This window comes from Corythoichthys intestinalis, chromosome 4, assembly GCF_030265065.1.
Source record: "Corythoichthys intestinalis isolate RoL2023-P3 chromosome 4, ASM3026506v1, whole genome shotgun sequence".
In the NCBI taxonomy this organism is placed as follows: domain Eukaryota; kingdom Metazoa; phylum Chordata; class Actinopteri; order Syngnathiformes; family Syngnathidae; genus Corythoichthys; species Corythoichthys intestinalis.
The window spans coordinates 10835306-10852141 of record NC_080398.1 but is presented as its reverse complement, the minus strand read 5'-3'; the positions used below and the strand labels follow the sequence as shown (position 1 = coordinate 10852141).

At 39.6% G+C, this 16836-nt stretch overlaps 1 protein-coding gene across 1 annotated transcript in view; it reads left to right on the top strand.

Annotated features, from left to right (window-relative positions):
* Positions 1–16836, top strand: part of rspo3 (R-spondin 3) — a 31155-nt gene that overhangs the window by 11847 nt on the left and 2472 nt on the right. Inside the window, exons 2-5 of the mRNA XM_057835477.1 lie at positions 157–351; positions 696–839; positions 1000–1146; positions 1744–1929. Coding sequence (XP_057691460.1) covers positions 157–351; positions 696–839; positions 1000–1146; positions 1744–1929 — 672 coding nt within the window. The remainder of the gene's footprint in view (positions 1–156; positions 352–695; positions 840–999; positions 1147–1743; positions 1930–16836) is intronic.

Sequence of the window (16836 nt, the reverse complement as noted above, 5' to 3'; positions counted from 1 at the left end):
TAAAAGCCAGCTATTGAATGTTTCTTACCTTTACAGACTTATTTGTCATTGCTGATACAACTGCGGCTGGCATCCCAGAATGATTGATCATGCTATCTACCATACCACCAGGATTGTGAGATGAATACATAACTATGCCCGTGTTCTTCTCAACAGAGATCTCTAGTGTGAGTTCAGGCTGCCAGCAGAGTAGCTGTCTTACCTGCTCTGACTACAATGGCTGCCTTTCCTGCAAGCCACGCTTCTTCATGTATTTGGAGAGGATTAGAATGAAGCAGATCGGGGTGTGCTTGACTTCCTGTCCTCCGGGCTATTACGGCACTCGCTCACCGGAAAGAAATATATGCACAAGTAAGCCACTCCACGATACCCTTTTGTAAATGAGCACACATGTAATGTAGCAGATTAGCAGCTAGAGATTTGTGGGAATAATAGATGATTTTTTTTTTTTTTTTTTTTTTTATCACCACTCACATCAAACAATATCCTGAATTTGATTTTAGTAAGATAAAATGATATCATGGATCAGCAATGAGAAAAAAAATGTCTTCAGCAGTCTACATCCATATTTGTACACACACAACACTCAAACACATATGCACAGTGACAACCTGTATATCTAACAAAGAGGAAACACACAATGATTTGTACAATTTAAATAAATACCAGTGGTGGGTCTGTGTTTCTCTGTCAAGAGTGCAGATCTGAGTGTGACTCTTGCTTCAACAAGAACTTCTGCACACGTTGTCGGATAGGGTTTTACCTTCACCTGGGCAAGTGCCAAGAGACCTGTCCTGAGGGGCTGGTCCGCAGCGATACACAAAGGGAATGTGTTCCCAGTGAGTACTCAGCTTCATGAGAAATTTTGCATATTATCTATTGAGTAGGAAGCCTCTTATATGACTAAAGTCTTCCCAGATGCGGCATTTGTTTATAATGGCACAAAGATGATTAACTGTGTGAAATATATACATACATTTTTTATATATATCTTTGCAGAGTGCTATGCAGAATGTGAGTTATGTGTGAACAGTGAGACATGCACCAGGTGCCGGCCTGGCTTGTACAAGCTCAATGGGCGATGCCACCACTTCTGTCCTGATGACTATGAGCCCAATGACAAACTAATGGAGTGCGTACCACAAGGTGAGTCATGTATACAAAATCATCTCATGACAAACTTACCACAACTAACTCCTCTACGATGATTTAATTGAAAACATTACACAGTTGTTTGTCACAATACACTGTACTGATTAATTTTTGCCACTCATACTTTTTAGGATCCGGTGCAAAAATGTGACTCCTAAGAGACGGATGAAAACCCCTTAGACATCTATTTAGTTATGGTGCATGTCTTTGGACCATGTAACATTATTAGCAAGCCACACTGGAGTGCACATCAGTGTGTGCATGATATGTTCTATGCCTGATCAAACAAAGAACTGGAGACATTGTGCCGGAGTTGTGTCAGTTTTAACGGAACAAAATTACCTTTGTAATACATTTTAAAGATCCCAATTTCCTGCAGAATCCTATTGAAGCACACCAACCACCCCAAACTAGCTGGGGGGAAAAAAGTACTATTAGAGTGATTTGCCTTTTGCATCAAATCCAAATCGATAAATGATTCAAACAAGTGTATTTCTCATCCACATTACAACAACCACAGATAATGGATTACCTGAACACTAGAGATTACTGTGTTACACATCCGAATCTTCCTTTTCATTTTCCTTTCAGTGCACTGTGAAGTTAATATATGGAGTGAGTGGAGTCCCTGTTCTCGATCCGGTAGAACCTGTGGCTTCAAGAGGGGGCAGCACACCCGCACACGCCAGGTGCTGCAGTACCCATCGCCTTTTGGCAGGCCATGTCCAGAGATCTCTGAGATCAAAGACTGTTCAGTCAAAAGAAGAAAGTGTCCAGGTGAGTAGAAGAGTGTTGAGAACAAAATAAGGGTCTGCTAAATATTGTGTTACCTGAACAAAAAGTGTGGTAGGGTGCTAAAAACAACAACAACAAAATAACTTGTGTGGTGCCCCTCAGACCAGACCATGTGTTGCCCTACGGACATAGGCAGAGTTTGACTTTTGGGGCACAACATGTTGATGACCCTGAAATGCAGTGTCAGCAATAAAATTAACTTACAAGAATATTTATAATATCTCAAGTTGAAAATGAGCGTTTTTTTTTTTTTTTTTTTTGTTTCCCATCATTCTTGAGGGGAATTCCAAATCAGGCTGCTTAGGCTAGACTTTTCGCCAAGATCGTCATCCATTGAATATGGTACGCCAGCCGGTGTCGTGCCAATGTAGTTACTCCAGTCAAAAATTGTATCCCCTTGGCGGAGCCATTGCGCTACACTGATTTGCTTGATTTCCATGTTTTGGTGATGTAGTTATCTACGAGGTTTTAATACATGGCACATCCATCAAAAAAAAAAAAAAAAACTTTTCGCCTGTCGTATAACGTAACATACGTACTGAACGTAAAAAAGGCAATATTTCACTGTTTTACTCGTAGGATGACCTATAACTGTTATTACTGTAATTCAAGTCCTGTATGAGGTTTCTCCAGTTTAATCAACGTCGATGTCCAAAATATATAACTGTGGTTCTTTTCTGGCTTAAATTGTTTAAGTAGACATAAATGGGATACAATTTTTGACGGGGGTAACTACATTGACAAGACACCGGTGATGGCTCTGTTGTACAATTAGCGTCTTTAGTGGGGCAAATTGAAACTCCGCTCACCATTTTGATGGTGCTCTATGGCGTTTCATGGTCCACATTTTCAATCCTTGGTTCTTGCTCAGTAGTTGTTGTCGCTTTTGAAAGTTTAGGTTTGAAAATATTACGTATATCCATCTTGCCCTTTCGGTCCTTGGGTGGTTTTGGCTAAGCAAAGCAAATGACCGTCTACGGTGCTAGTCACATGATCTGTACGAAAAATAATTTTGACCCATAATAAAAATATCTTTTTTTTTTTGTTCATTTTATCCATTTTGTTGTTTGTTTTATTGTCTTTTAGACAATATTTTACCAGAAAAATTCTTAATATTAAAATCATGTACTGTATAGGAAAGTCAATTACATTAAATGACACTTATCGGCCACCGGGGGGGCTGCCCCCCCCCCCCCCCCCCCGAAAATCCGCTTATGCCTACGGACTGTGTTCTATGTGCTTGTTGGAAGTGGAAGCTGTACCTGTAAATGTATCCAGAATTAAAAGGTCAGAAAACGAATTTAACATGTCATTGTTTCTGCTAACCAGTCACTCAGTTTTAGCTGTTATTGTGAAGCATGGACAAGGTTGTGAAGTGCAGACCTCTCTGCTTTTACAATCACAGCTAGTCCTTCCGCTCAGGACTAGAACTGTTTATTTAGAGGATTGCCATTGTGGTTAGAGGGAGGACATTTGGGGCTGGGGCGAGCACGGGGCATGCATGATGTCGCAATGGGGATATTGTGCGATTCCCACATGTTCTCTTGGGATATAAAAACAGTAGGACCACTACCAACCGGGTAAACATGATCATTTCCATAGAATGGAGAGAAAACTGCCCCTCGACAGACTTGTCGCTATATAAATCCCAATGCTTTGTTTTCAGTGTCAACTGTGTGTGTGGTTGCTGAGGTGCTTGGTGGCTACAGCTGGTTGTTTTGTAGCAGGGCTCTGTAGTGTTAAATGACAGATCGCAGACAAGCTGAGATCCAGCCCTCTGGGGCCTCACATTTACAGAACAAACACGTGTGTGATGCTGCAGAAAAGCAGTTCACTCTGGAGCAGAAACAGCCAGCCCAACATCAACATCCTCCCCCAGGGAGGCACGCGGCGACCAGGGGATCAGTATTAGTTTATCCCCACAGCTGCCAATACACACACACAAACCAATAGACAATTTCAGATAAATGCTATGCATTTCAAACATGTAACACCGTCTTACTTAAATGTTGCTTTGGTGTTGCACAACCGATCCACTGCCATGACACGTGAACACAGGCACAGCCATCTCTCATGATGAAAAATTGTAAAGAATTAAATACTGTAGGTTGCTGTGATCTGTATTACATGCAGTGATTCATGCACTCTGGCCTCGTCTCTCACTCTAACCCATTCCAGCTATCCTCACCCCATGCACGCATTCCCTGCCATCCCCCCCAAAAACATAGTGCCTCATGCAAGCTCCCTGTCAGTTGAATTGGAAAGTGGCTTTATTGTGACTAACAATGTTGTCACGGCTACCATAAACTTCACTATCAGTTGACGAGACACCTCCCCAGGCCATTTGGGGGCCCTAAACAAAATAATGCCAAGGGGCCCATATTTTTGCCCACCATTTCGTCACAGTGAAACCTGTGAAAACCATACATGCAATCCAACCAATACGTCCATATTTTGTATATTAATCAGCGTATTCACCGTAGGCTGTTACATGGCATACTATTTGATAATAATGTTCGATATAAATGAAAGGACTATATCTACGCTCTAGAGTCCAAATGCATATTATGCCAATATTTCATTTTACTACAATCAGCGGAAGCCGTACATTTGTCCTTGCCGAAAGGTGACAACTTGCTCGCCTTTACTTGATTTGCTCCAGGCCTTTGCCCTGCGGCTAATGGCAATTACCAGTACGACATATTGACAAGCTCAGTTGACAACAACGTTCAAGTCGAAGTGTCTTGCACAACAACAACAACATAAACAACATGCTCTATTACCTTGATACTGTTGTTTCTTTTCTTCTCCGATTTTCTTCTTCTTTCGTTTCTCTGCTCCAGAAGAATAAATTTTCTTCGACATATTCGTGCATCCATTTTCCAAGCAAGTTTGAGCACCAATCATCGCAAAGCAGGTTAAACGTCACTCCCCAGGTTGCCAGATTGTAATGACAAGAAAATGGATGTTTGCATAGATAAACGGCAATGCGCGCCACCTTATTCACGATGCTCTATTAACAAGGTTTAAAATAAGGTTGCCAGATTGGGCCCTAAGCAGCTTCATAGTCTGCATGTAGGCTGGGCCGGCCTTGAGCTCCTACAAACATTACACCATGGCTTCCTGTAGGGGGCTGGGCATAAACTCAAACATGCTGCGTTCTAACGCCGGATTTAGGTGGTAACAGGACAAAGGTTTTAGTGCATGCAAGCAGGCAGGAGTGTCTCAAGAGTGATTTGGTCAAGGATTCAAGGTAATTATTATATACAGTAAAATAGCACCATGCATGCACTTTGAAAAGTTGTGAAAAAATTCAATGTATGGAAGCGCAACTTTAGCTTGAAAGTTGAAATATTTACGTAAAATGAATGATAACGGCCCGGTTTGTTGTTTTTAACCAAGAATCTAGACTTTTAAGTTCATATCTATAGAAATTCTGGGATTTGCGCATTTATTTACAAGAATTTTCAACTTAAAAAGCTATTTGTTTTGTGATGGCCGCCATGTTGGATTTTATATGCATACACAATAGCGTAAATTTATATTCAAGTAATCTGGTCATTTTCGGCCAACTGCCCGTTTTTGGGCAAAAAACTAGTAATTTATACATTTCTGCATCCATAAAAAATCGGCTTTTACGTGTTTTATTTTATGTAACATTTCAATCTAAAAATGATGAGGGCCAGATAGCCAGCAAGACGTGCTTAGGCAATCGTGACATCGGAATTCAACCTGAATAAGGAAAATGCAAAATGTGCTTTTGTTGAGTAAAATTAAGATGATTCTGCATGCTTTCCTCAAGTATTAAGTTTCTGATGTGAAAATTGAGTGATTTATTAGGTGTTGAAAACTTGCACTAAATAGATTTTTTTTAAAAGGTACTATTTCAAGCAAAAACTTATATGATATGTTAAATATTGCTATTCATCCTGAAAATATAGGTTATTAGCTCTGCATTTGGTGATTTTTGTGTATCTAGTGTAAAATCTGCTAATTTTACATCCATGTTAAATGATGTTATATACGTATTTAAAAATAATTGATCATGATTTTATTAGGGAACGACTTTGATTTTTTTTTTTTTTTTTTTTTTTTTTTTTTTTTATGCTGCTGCTTATGGAGACTTATATATGCAAGCGGCTTTGGTTTGAAAATATTTGAATTTTAAGTTTTTGAAAATATACCCCCTACGGCGCAGCCCTGTTTCCCATCAACTGATAGAAAAGTCTATGCAGCTACCATTGAAAAGGAATGCGCTATTTCACACTGCAGATAAATTTTGATTCATTTGCCCATAAGCAACACGTAACTGATTTTTCCATGCAGTGTAAATAGACCAATTCAAATTTATTTCAGGTCTGACCTGGGCTCATTCATATGTGGATAAAAATCGAACATCTATCCGATGTCTCTGCAGTATAACACAGATCTGTATGAAACTGACTTATACAGTATGCCATCAACAAGTGACAAGCATCTCCACTGTCTAGGAAAACAGTCTCGAACTATTAATGGCTGACAAAGGCGTAGAAAATACTTTTTTCCATCTTGATACCGCCCATGAAGCAATTGGGTTGACAAAAAATGTTGGTAGCATAAAACCCTCAAATTGCAGCTGCAAAGGGACACTGTGACACATTGTCATGTGACGCAGAGCACAAGCGTGTCACTCGGCAGCCCCATTCCAAAAATGTATGTGTGTATGCACTGTTTAAAATGCACCTATTAGATGTATTTTAACATATTTTGTGAACATTCAATTGGTTACATCAATGAGTGCTTTGGTCTGATGTCTGATGTATGACGACAAGGATATCTATAGGCAGCATTGTAAACTGAATACGCTACAGAAAACATGCTGTGTCCTAAATTTCGGTATCGGTGGTGATCTCCCTCTTATGAAAGGAAAGCACATCTCTGCATGTTGCCCATCTCTGGTGGTGTTACTGTATAAAAAAAGAAGCATAACAAAAGAAGCATTAGAAAACTCATTGTAGTTTATAATGACAGCACGAGACTGATGCTTTGAGTTTTGAGAAGCTCCAGTGCAAACCAGATGCCTGTTGGTGTCTGAGTACGTACAAAGCTACTCCGCTGCTATACAGAGTCTGATGTTTAGATTTATGTGAAGGGCATCTGGCTCAGAAAAAAAGACTGTCTGGCATAAAGTCTTACAGAACTGCGAATAGGGTTAACCAGTGGCGAAGATATCTGCATGTTGAACATTGAGATTTTCATTGGCTTGGTATAATTTCATGCTCTCATTTCGCTTTAATTCATATTTTTTCACTTCTATCACCTTAAAAATAGTTTTGGGACACTGGGATATGGATCATCTTTGCTCCAAAAAACAATAGTAAGCTAAACACCAAATATACCTAAAAAGTCAATAAAAACAAAACATCAATCTCAAGGAAGTTTTTTTTTTTTTTTTTTTTTGTAAAATGTGAATTAAAATAATTGATCTGCTAATTATATCCAACATAATTAATGGTGTAGTGGTGACAGTATGGGCATTTTAATCTGGTGCCTGAAAACTGTTACTAAAAACTGGAACAAAGCCATACCTAAAATTGAGTTAAATAACCTTTACTTTTAACAAAAGTAAAGAAGCATTTGAGAGATGAGGACATCCATTTTTGAAGCTTATAGGTGGGGGAATTCTTTCCTATTCCTGCTTGATGTACATTACTCCATTGTTGAATTTTGCACTTAATAATGCGCACACACTTTTTCAGGTCTGGACTGCTGGCAGAGCAGTTTATTATTCCAACTATTACTATGAAGCCACAGTGTTGTAAGATGTGCAGAATGTGGCTAGGCATTGTTGTGTTGAGTTGTCTGGCATCTCTGGGAATTGTTAATACTGTATATGGCTTTTGCTTTGCATCAGTAGTTTTTTTTAACTTGCATTTGAAGATATTGTGACAAAACTGTTAACTGACAATAGGGTTACTGAGCCCATGTGGCAAAATCCGGTTGTTGTTGTTTTTAATGCAGTGCCACATAAGGGATTGAAAGTCATTCACTGGTGCTTTTTGGTCTTGCAGCTTACATGCTGAGCTTTCTCCAGATACTCTAACTCGTTTGATGATATTAAGGACCACTTATGATGAAATCCCCAAATTCCTTTACATTCTATGTTGAGAAAGATTGTTTTTAAACCATTGAACTTTTTTTATTTTTTTATTTTTTTTTTTTTGCTAAGCAGTTGTTCACAAAGGTGTACGTAAGCCTTTTGAGGAGGTTTCTTTTATTCCCAATTATGACATTCACCTGCGTGTAGTTTACCTGTTCACTTCTGGAATGTTTTCCAGATTGATGATTTTTTTTTTAACATTCCTAAAATTCCCTGTCTTTTACTGCCACTATTCGTGTTTATTTAAAAGAATCAAATTAAAAATGAGAGAACATTGGGGGGATTTTCATCACGTTCAAAATGATATCTTTTTTATCTTTGTGGTGTATTCGACAAAATACTGAAATTACGTTAAAAATAATCATATTTAAAAACCACAGACTGTACTTCATTCTCTATTTATTAGCTGCAATTACGTTTTATTTGATTTTTTTTTTTTTTTTCATAACTTCACTGCAATATGGGTGCAATAGTGTCCACCACAATTTACAGTAATTGTGGCTGTCCCAATATATATTGAATTTACTGTACACTGCCTGTCCAGATAATATTTTCTTTAGACCCAATTTGGTGGAAAAAGAAAAAAAATATGACATGATACCGTCTGTTTATTTGCTGATTTTAACTGGTAGCCTTAGCTCGAAGAGGATCTGCGATGAATGAGAGCTAATTATCTGTTTAGCCGCATCCTCTCCACGCTGTTTACGTTCTGCACACGCTAGAGGGTCAGTGTTCTGACCTCAGAGAGTCCCCTGTAATCCTCCAGCAGCCCTTACACACTGATACATCCTTCTCCCATATTCCTCGCGACTTTCACCTTCCTCCGCTCCCCCCTTCACATTGCTTTAGCTCTCCACATTAGCACATCTGTATACATCCAAATTTCAATGGGGGTTATTTTCCTCCTTAGTCCTGCCAAATTTACTTTCCAGTCCTAGCATTTGCAACCAGTATTTCAGCAAATGTTCACCAATGAATTTTAGCTCCATATACAGTAAGACCCCAATATGGATGAGTCACGTACCAGCTGTGAGCACAGAATGAAATAACTTAACCATGAAATTCAACATATGTATGTGTGCACGATACATAGCAAAACCAATAATCACAAATAGACATGCAAAAAGCAATTTATAAAAAAATAAAATAAAATAAAAACCTCACACAAGGGTTACTTGTAACCCCAGCCTTCACTAAATGAATAAAATGTGGAAATTCTTAAATGTCATCTTTAAAGATAATAGTCTAATAGTCAATTACCGTAGATTATCAAACATTTATGATGGATATTTTATCAGCCCGTTCTATAAAAAGTAGCCCCTCATGTTTCACATGTGAAGAAACTAATAGGTATATCATTTCCAATTGTACGCATATTTGCCTGAAATACAGCAATCACATGATTCAAGAAAACTTTTGAAATGTAATGGAAAAGAGAAACTTGGCTCTGCTTTAGTGTTATCCACAACTAAAGATTGTGAATGTTTACACACACTTCCTCATCCACCATCATCTCTCCCAAGTTAATGCAGGGTAATTTGTCCTTTGATCGACCTGCTGTTCACCCCTCTGTATCTCTGTAGCTGGACAGACCGTGTGCCTGCCCCCTTTAACCTTTTAACTCCCCCAATGCATACATAAACACACATATGTTCACATGCACCTTTAGTTATGCAAAATATAGACATACTATCAGAAACATATTTTTATTGCATAATTGTCTATGATAACATCAAAAAATATACTTTTTTCTCAAAAGGACCTGAGAAAGTTTTAAATAAATGAGAATATGCATGTGCACCTAATTAACTATTTCTTGAGTATGCAAGCCCACACCAATGCATAAACAAGCCCACTACAGCAAGGTATACAACAAAAACATCCAGGAAACAGACAGTTACACATACATCCTTCATCGTGATATCCTGGCAACCATTGCAGGCATTCCACTTGTTGGGCAGCACATAGCCTTTAAGCTCCCGCCAACAGCTCCCCGGATGTCAGCACACTTGCCACAGAGGATGTACCACCAATAAAACACAGTATGTCCCTCTGAGAATGTGTGAATTTGCATATGTGCATGCACACACACCCTCCACACACCGAAGAACCCCTCTGCCATCTCACTTTTCTATACATGGAACCACTGTAATTGTTTGAAATCTGAGTGACAAAGTAACTATTTTATAAGCTAGTGTTTCAGGATTCTTTCAAAAGCTGAAAACTGGCATGATGTACAGTGATTTAGATTTAGCATTGCAAAGATTTATTATTTATTATAATTATGATAAATTTTAAACATGTTACTGTCCCACCAAATTATTTTTAAACAGTAATAAAGCAGAGAAATGTTTGGCTTTATTGAATGATTCATTGAGTGAGTCCACTCAAATCCAAAGCTGCTCACTTACACGCAATGAGTTGCCACAGCAACTGTTTAACAAGTTAAACCATGATTGACGCATTCGGCACTTTGAAGCTTGGTTCCCTGGCAAAATCAAACATCAACGTCTGTCAATCATTGTTAACTTTAATAAGCAACTCCAGTGCAGTCACTGCCTGACCAACAACCAGCAGGGAGAGGGAAGGCGAGTGAGACGCGATCGCCTCTGGACAGCTCATCTGTTTTTTTGTTTTTGTTTGTTTGTTTGTTTTCAATTGAAAAGAAACCCGCGATGGCCGAGGGCGCAAAGTTTGAAGCGTGAAGTAGTGAGGGATCACTGTGTACCATGTTGGATTTGCAAAATACAAACCTCAAATATCAAAAAACATGTACAACAATCATCAAAATATAGCTCCAAGATCAAGTTATGGGGACGCAGCCCCTCTCCCCCACAAAAAAAAAAATCGTACATGCTGTACCATTTACTAATATGCATTTACCTAGAAGAATTATTTATTTGTTTATTGTCATCATCATCCGTATCATTGACAGTTACAAGATGTGATATGATTAACCCGAAGAAAAAAAGAACCAAAGAAAGACAAGGGCTGACGGGAGAAGCATATGCTTATCAAGTCCCGTCCCCTGCAACCAAGGACGCACAATCAATACATGGTAGAGTAGGCATTGTACATTGCGTTATCCAGACGTGAAGGTGTTGGTCAGACATGGCCGTTGGTTCAATGCAGGTCGCATTGTTGAAAAAAAATTCTGTCCAGTGAACTCAGCGACCAGTTGCAACTCCATTGTACACAGATGTTACAGTTCAAATCAAGTGGACAATTAAGCTCTGTGCAAAGTTTATACAGTATGAAAGGATAGATAGATAGATAGATAGATAGATAGATAGATAGATAGATAGATAGATAGATAGATAGATAGATAGATAGATAGATAGATAGATAGATAGATAGATAGATAGATAGATAGATAGATAGATAGATAGATAGATAGACAGACAGACAGACAGACAGACAGACAGACAGACAGACAGACAGACAGACAGACAGACAGACAGACAGACAGACAGACAGACAGACAGACAGACAGACAGACAGACAGACAGACAGACAGACAGACAGACAGACAGACAGACAGACAGATAGATAGATACAGTTGTGGTCAAAAGTTTACATACACTTGTGAAGAACATAATGTCATGGCTCTCTTGAGTTTCCAGTTATTTCTGCAACTCTGATTTTTCTCCAATAGAGTGATTGGAACAGATACTTCTTTGTCACAAAAAATTGGTTTGTAAGTATAAAGTGCATGGCACTGTTTTGTCACTGCCACGATCAGGAAGAAAACGCAAGCTATCACCTGCCGCTGAGAGAAAATTGGTCAGGAGGGTAAAGATTCAACCGAGAATCACCAAAAAGCAGATCTGCCAAGAATTAGAAGCTGCTGGAACACAGGTGTCAGTGTCCACAGTCAAGCGTGTTTTGCATCTCCATGGACTGAGAGGCTGCCGTGCAAGACGGAAGCCCTTGCTCCAAAAGTGGCACCTTAAGGCTCGACTGAAGTTTGCTGCTGATCAAATGGACAAAGATAAGACCTTCTGGAGGAAAGTTCTGTGGTCAGACAAAACAAAAATCGAGCTGTTTGGCCACAATGCCCAGCAATATGTTTGGAGGAGAAAAGGTGAGGCCTTTAACCCCAAGTACACCATGCCTACCGTCAAGCACGGTGGTGGTAGTAATATGCTATGGGGCTGTTTTGCTTCCAATGGAACTGGTGCTTTACAGAGAGTAAATGGGATAATGAAGAAGGAGGATTACCTTCAAATTCTTGAAGATAACCTAACGTCATCAGCCCGAAGATTGGGTCTTGGGCGCAGTTGGGTGTTCCAACAGGACAATGACCCCAAACACACATCAAAAGTGGTAATGGAATGGCTAAATCAGGCTAGAATTAAGGTTTTCGAATGGCCTTCCCAAAGTCCTGACTTAAACCCCATTGAGAACTTGTGGACAATGCTGAAGAAACAAGTCCATGTCAGAAAGCCATCAAATTTAACTGAACTGCACCAATTCTGTCAAGAGGAGTGGTCAAAGATCCAACCAGAAGCTTGCCAGAAGCTTGTGGATGGCTACCAAAAGCGCCTAATTGAAGTGAAAATGGCCAAGGGACATGTTACCAAATATTAGCGCTGCTGTATGTATATTTTTGACCCAGCAGATTTGATCACCCATAACCATAATAAAGGCATAAAAGAACCAAACTTCATGAATGTTTTTTTGTGACAAAGAAGTATCTGTTCCAATCACTCTATCAGAGAAAAATCAGAGTTGTAGAAATAACTGGAAACTCAAGAGAGCCATGACATTATGTTCTTCACAAGTGAGTAGATAGATAGATAGATAGATGGATGGATGGATGGATGGATGGATGGATGGATGGATGGATGGATGGATGGATGGATGGATGGATGGATGGATGGATGGATGGATGGATGGATGGATAGATAGATAGATAGATAGATAGATAGATAGACAGACAGACAGACAGACAGACAGACAGACAGACAGACAGACAGACAGACAGACAGACAGACAGACAGACAGACAGACAGACAGACAGACAGACAGACACAGACAGACAGACAGATAGATAGATACAGTTGTGGTCAAAAGTTTACATACACTTGTGAAGAACATAATGTCATGGCTCTCTTGAGTTTCCAGTTATTTCTGCAACTCTGATTTTTCTCCAATAGAGTGATTGGAACAGATACTTCTTTGTCACAAAAAATTGGTTTGTAAGTATAAAGTGCATGGCACTGTTTTGTCACTGCCACGATCAGGAAGAAAACGCAAGCTATCACCTGCCGCTGAGAGAAAATTGGTCAGGAGGGTAAAGATTCAACCGAGAATCACCAAAAAGCAGATCTGCCAAGAATTAGAAGCTGCTGGAACACAGGTGTCAGTGTCCACAGTCAAGCGTGTTTTGCATCTCCATGGACTGAGAGGCTGCCGTGCAAGACGGAAGCCCTTGCTCCAAAAGTGGCACCTTAAGGCTCGACTGAAGTTTGCTGCTGATCAAATGGACAAAGATAAGACCTTCTGGAGGAAAGTTCTGTGGTCAGACAAAACAAAAATCGAGCTGTTTGGCCACAATGCCCAGCAATATGTTTGGAGGAGAAAAGGTGAGGCCTTTAACCCCAAGTACACCATGCCTACCGTCAAGCACGGTGGTGGTAGTAATATGCTATGGGGCTGTTTTGCTTCCAATGGAACTGGTGCTTTACAGAGAGTAAATGGGATAATGAAGAAGGAGGATTACCTTCAAATTCTTGAAGATAACCTAACGTCATCAGCCCGAAGATTGGGTCTTGGGCGCAGTTGGGTGTTCCAACAGGACAATGACCCCAAACACACATCAAAAGTGGTAATGGAATGGCTAAATCAGGCTAGAATTAAGGTTTTCGAATGGCCTTCCCAAAGTCCTGACTTAAACCCCATTGAGAACTTGTGGACAATGCTGAAGAAACAAGTCCATGTCAGAAAGCCATCAAATTTAACTGAACTGCACCAATTCTGTCAAGAGGAGTGGTCAAAGATCCAACCAGAAGCTTGCCAGAAGCTTGTGGATGGCTACCAAAAGCGCCTAATTGAAGTGAAAATGGCCAAGGGACATGTTACCAAATATTAGCGCTGCTGTATGTATATTTTTGACCCAGCAGATTTGATCACCCATAACCATAATAAAGGCATAAAAGAACCAAACTTCATGAATGTTTTTTTGTGACAAAGAAGTATCTGTTCCAATCACTCTATCAGAGAAAAATCAGAGTTGTAGAAATAACTGGAAACTCAAGAGAGCCATGACATTATGTTCTTCACAAGTGAGTAGATAGATAGATAGATGGATGGATGGATGGATGGATGGATGGATGGATGGATGGATGGATGGATGGATGGATGGATGGATGGATGGATGGATGGATGGATGGATGGATGGATGGATGGATGGATGGATGGATAGATAGATAGATAGATAGATAGATAGATAGATAGATAGATAGATAGATAGATAGATAGATAGATAGATAGATAGATAGATAGATAGATAGATAGATAGATAGATAGATAGATAGATAGATAGATAGATAGATAGATAGATAGATAGATAGATTGACACACATATATGTGTGTGTGTATTTGCATTGTACAACGAAATGTGTGTTGATAATCATGTAAGTACACAGTGAAGCACCATGTTTCAGTATGTATAGAATTCTTGGCAACTTTAGAAAGTCAAGTAAATTGATTTACAATGTTTTAAATGCTGGAAGTCTACACTATAAAAGTGGGAAATTTTACTGTCTTCTTCACTCATAGATTTGACAGTGTGACAAATTTAAGATCTGGCTTTGGTGTATGCTCTGTTTCTTTTGACAATGCTACAAAACCCTAAAGGGGTCTTTCATTGCCCGCCTGTTACACACTTGTCAAAACACTGTTTTGCAAAACCCCATCAGAACCCTTTCCAAAAAACCAAATGCATGTTGCTTTTGATACACATAAACACTCTCCTAATCATGTCAACCCAGCATGAATTAGGTTTCTCTTCTGGCTCCGCTAAAGCACGGGGTCTACAGTATGACTAATCCACCCAACTTGTTGTAAATAGTTATGGTGTCAGGAGAGGAAAAACAATGAGAGCGAAGGGGACTTCCTGTGTTTATAGAGGACTGGGGGCAGAACCCGAATGAGTCAGTGCACCCGATTTCAATGCTTCCATCCATCCATCTAGCTTTTCCTTTACAGTGATCTAAGTACAGTGGAATAGAACCATTTAATATTACTTGTATTTTACATACATACATAGTGGGTGGCCATAGAGTACCTACCACCTATAGTATGTTTGGGCACATGCACCCACACATTAAGGCAAACTTCCACAATATGTTGAGCTCCAATACAAGAGCTGGATAAAAATTGTGTGCCTTACAAAAACTCAGTCTGAAACACATTGCTTCATTAATTTAAGACAACCTTGAAAATTACCTTCAGCAGGATTCATTTAGTTCTGCGCCACTGGGAACAACAACCACTTGTAGCAAAATTAAAAGACAATTTTGCTGCCAATGATGCCAATAGACATCCGATATATTGAAACGAGAGGGCCGGCTGTGATCATTCTCTCTGAGTTCAAATAGATCAGACATCTAATAACGCCAATGACACTGTTACATGATCAATGGCAGTGAATGACTTAATTATAGATGAATCTGCGGTCAAATTTTGCGATTAATCTCATTTTGCAGTTAATTTATTAATTCTAACACTGTCAATTGTTTTGAAATATAATTCGTTGCCCACTCAAAATGAATTGGACGTCTATTGCCATCAGTGGCAATGACACATGTTCATTGTCAGTCAATTAGATTAATCTGTTAAATAATTTTGTAATTAATCGATGAGGTTGATGAATTAGTCTTTCGTCTCGTCGATTAATCTTATTTTGCAAATCTACTAATTGTAATGACGTCAATGCCACTGAAACATGATCATTCACTGCCGGCACTCCCAGTTGAATTTGATGTCCAAAGCGGTCAATAACAATAAAATGATCATTGGAAATGAGCGAGTTAAAGACAATTAGGTGTCTGTTTATTCAATGACTGATGAGCAGGTTGACCATGTTACTTAAACCTCGTCTCTGTGATGGACGCAAAGAGAAAGGTCAAGGAGTGAGCCTCTGGTACTGCAAGAGAACAAAACTGATTAATGAGTAGGCAAAAATGAGGGGCCGTGCGTGGGGGTGAGGGGTGTTTCGGCCTGAGGGGAGACAGAGAGAAATCTCTTTCTCCCTCTCCCCTGCGTCTGTGCCTACTGCCGACTTCAGCAGTTTCACAATCCCTCATAGCAGCCAGCCAAGCGGTCCAGCAGGATGTGCTGCTCGGTTCTGTTCACACACGAACAGAAGCAGCAGCATAGCAACAAGAAAAGGGCCTCTGCATTCGCTCGCAGATCCCGTCTCCAAGCTTCCTGAGGCGGGATCTTGTTATTATCAATATTACTGTATACTGTACTGTAGCTCAAGCAGAGATAAACCTGCAGCATACCACAACTCTTGGTTCTGTTTATGAGATGTTGCAAGAGCAGAAAATGGGAGGAGTTTATTTAAAGGTTTTCTATTTTGAACAATGGCCTCATGCTCATCACTACAGAGAGGGCAGCAGGCAACAGCTGATGTGCTTGGCAAAGCAAATGCTGTTAAAGACTGACCCCTACTGGTCCATAACCTTATGGTGCCATTGCAACCATTTTTCAAAATCGGATGCAGTGGTTCCTGAAACTGG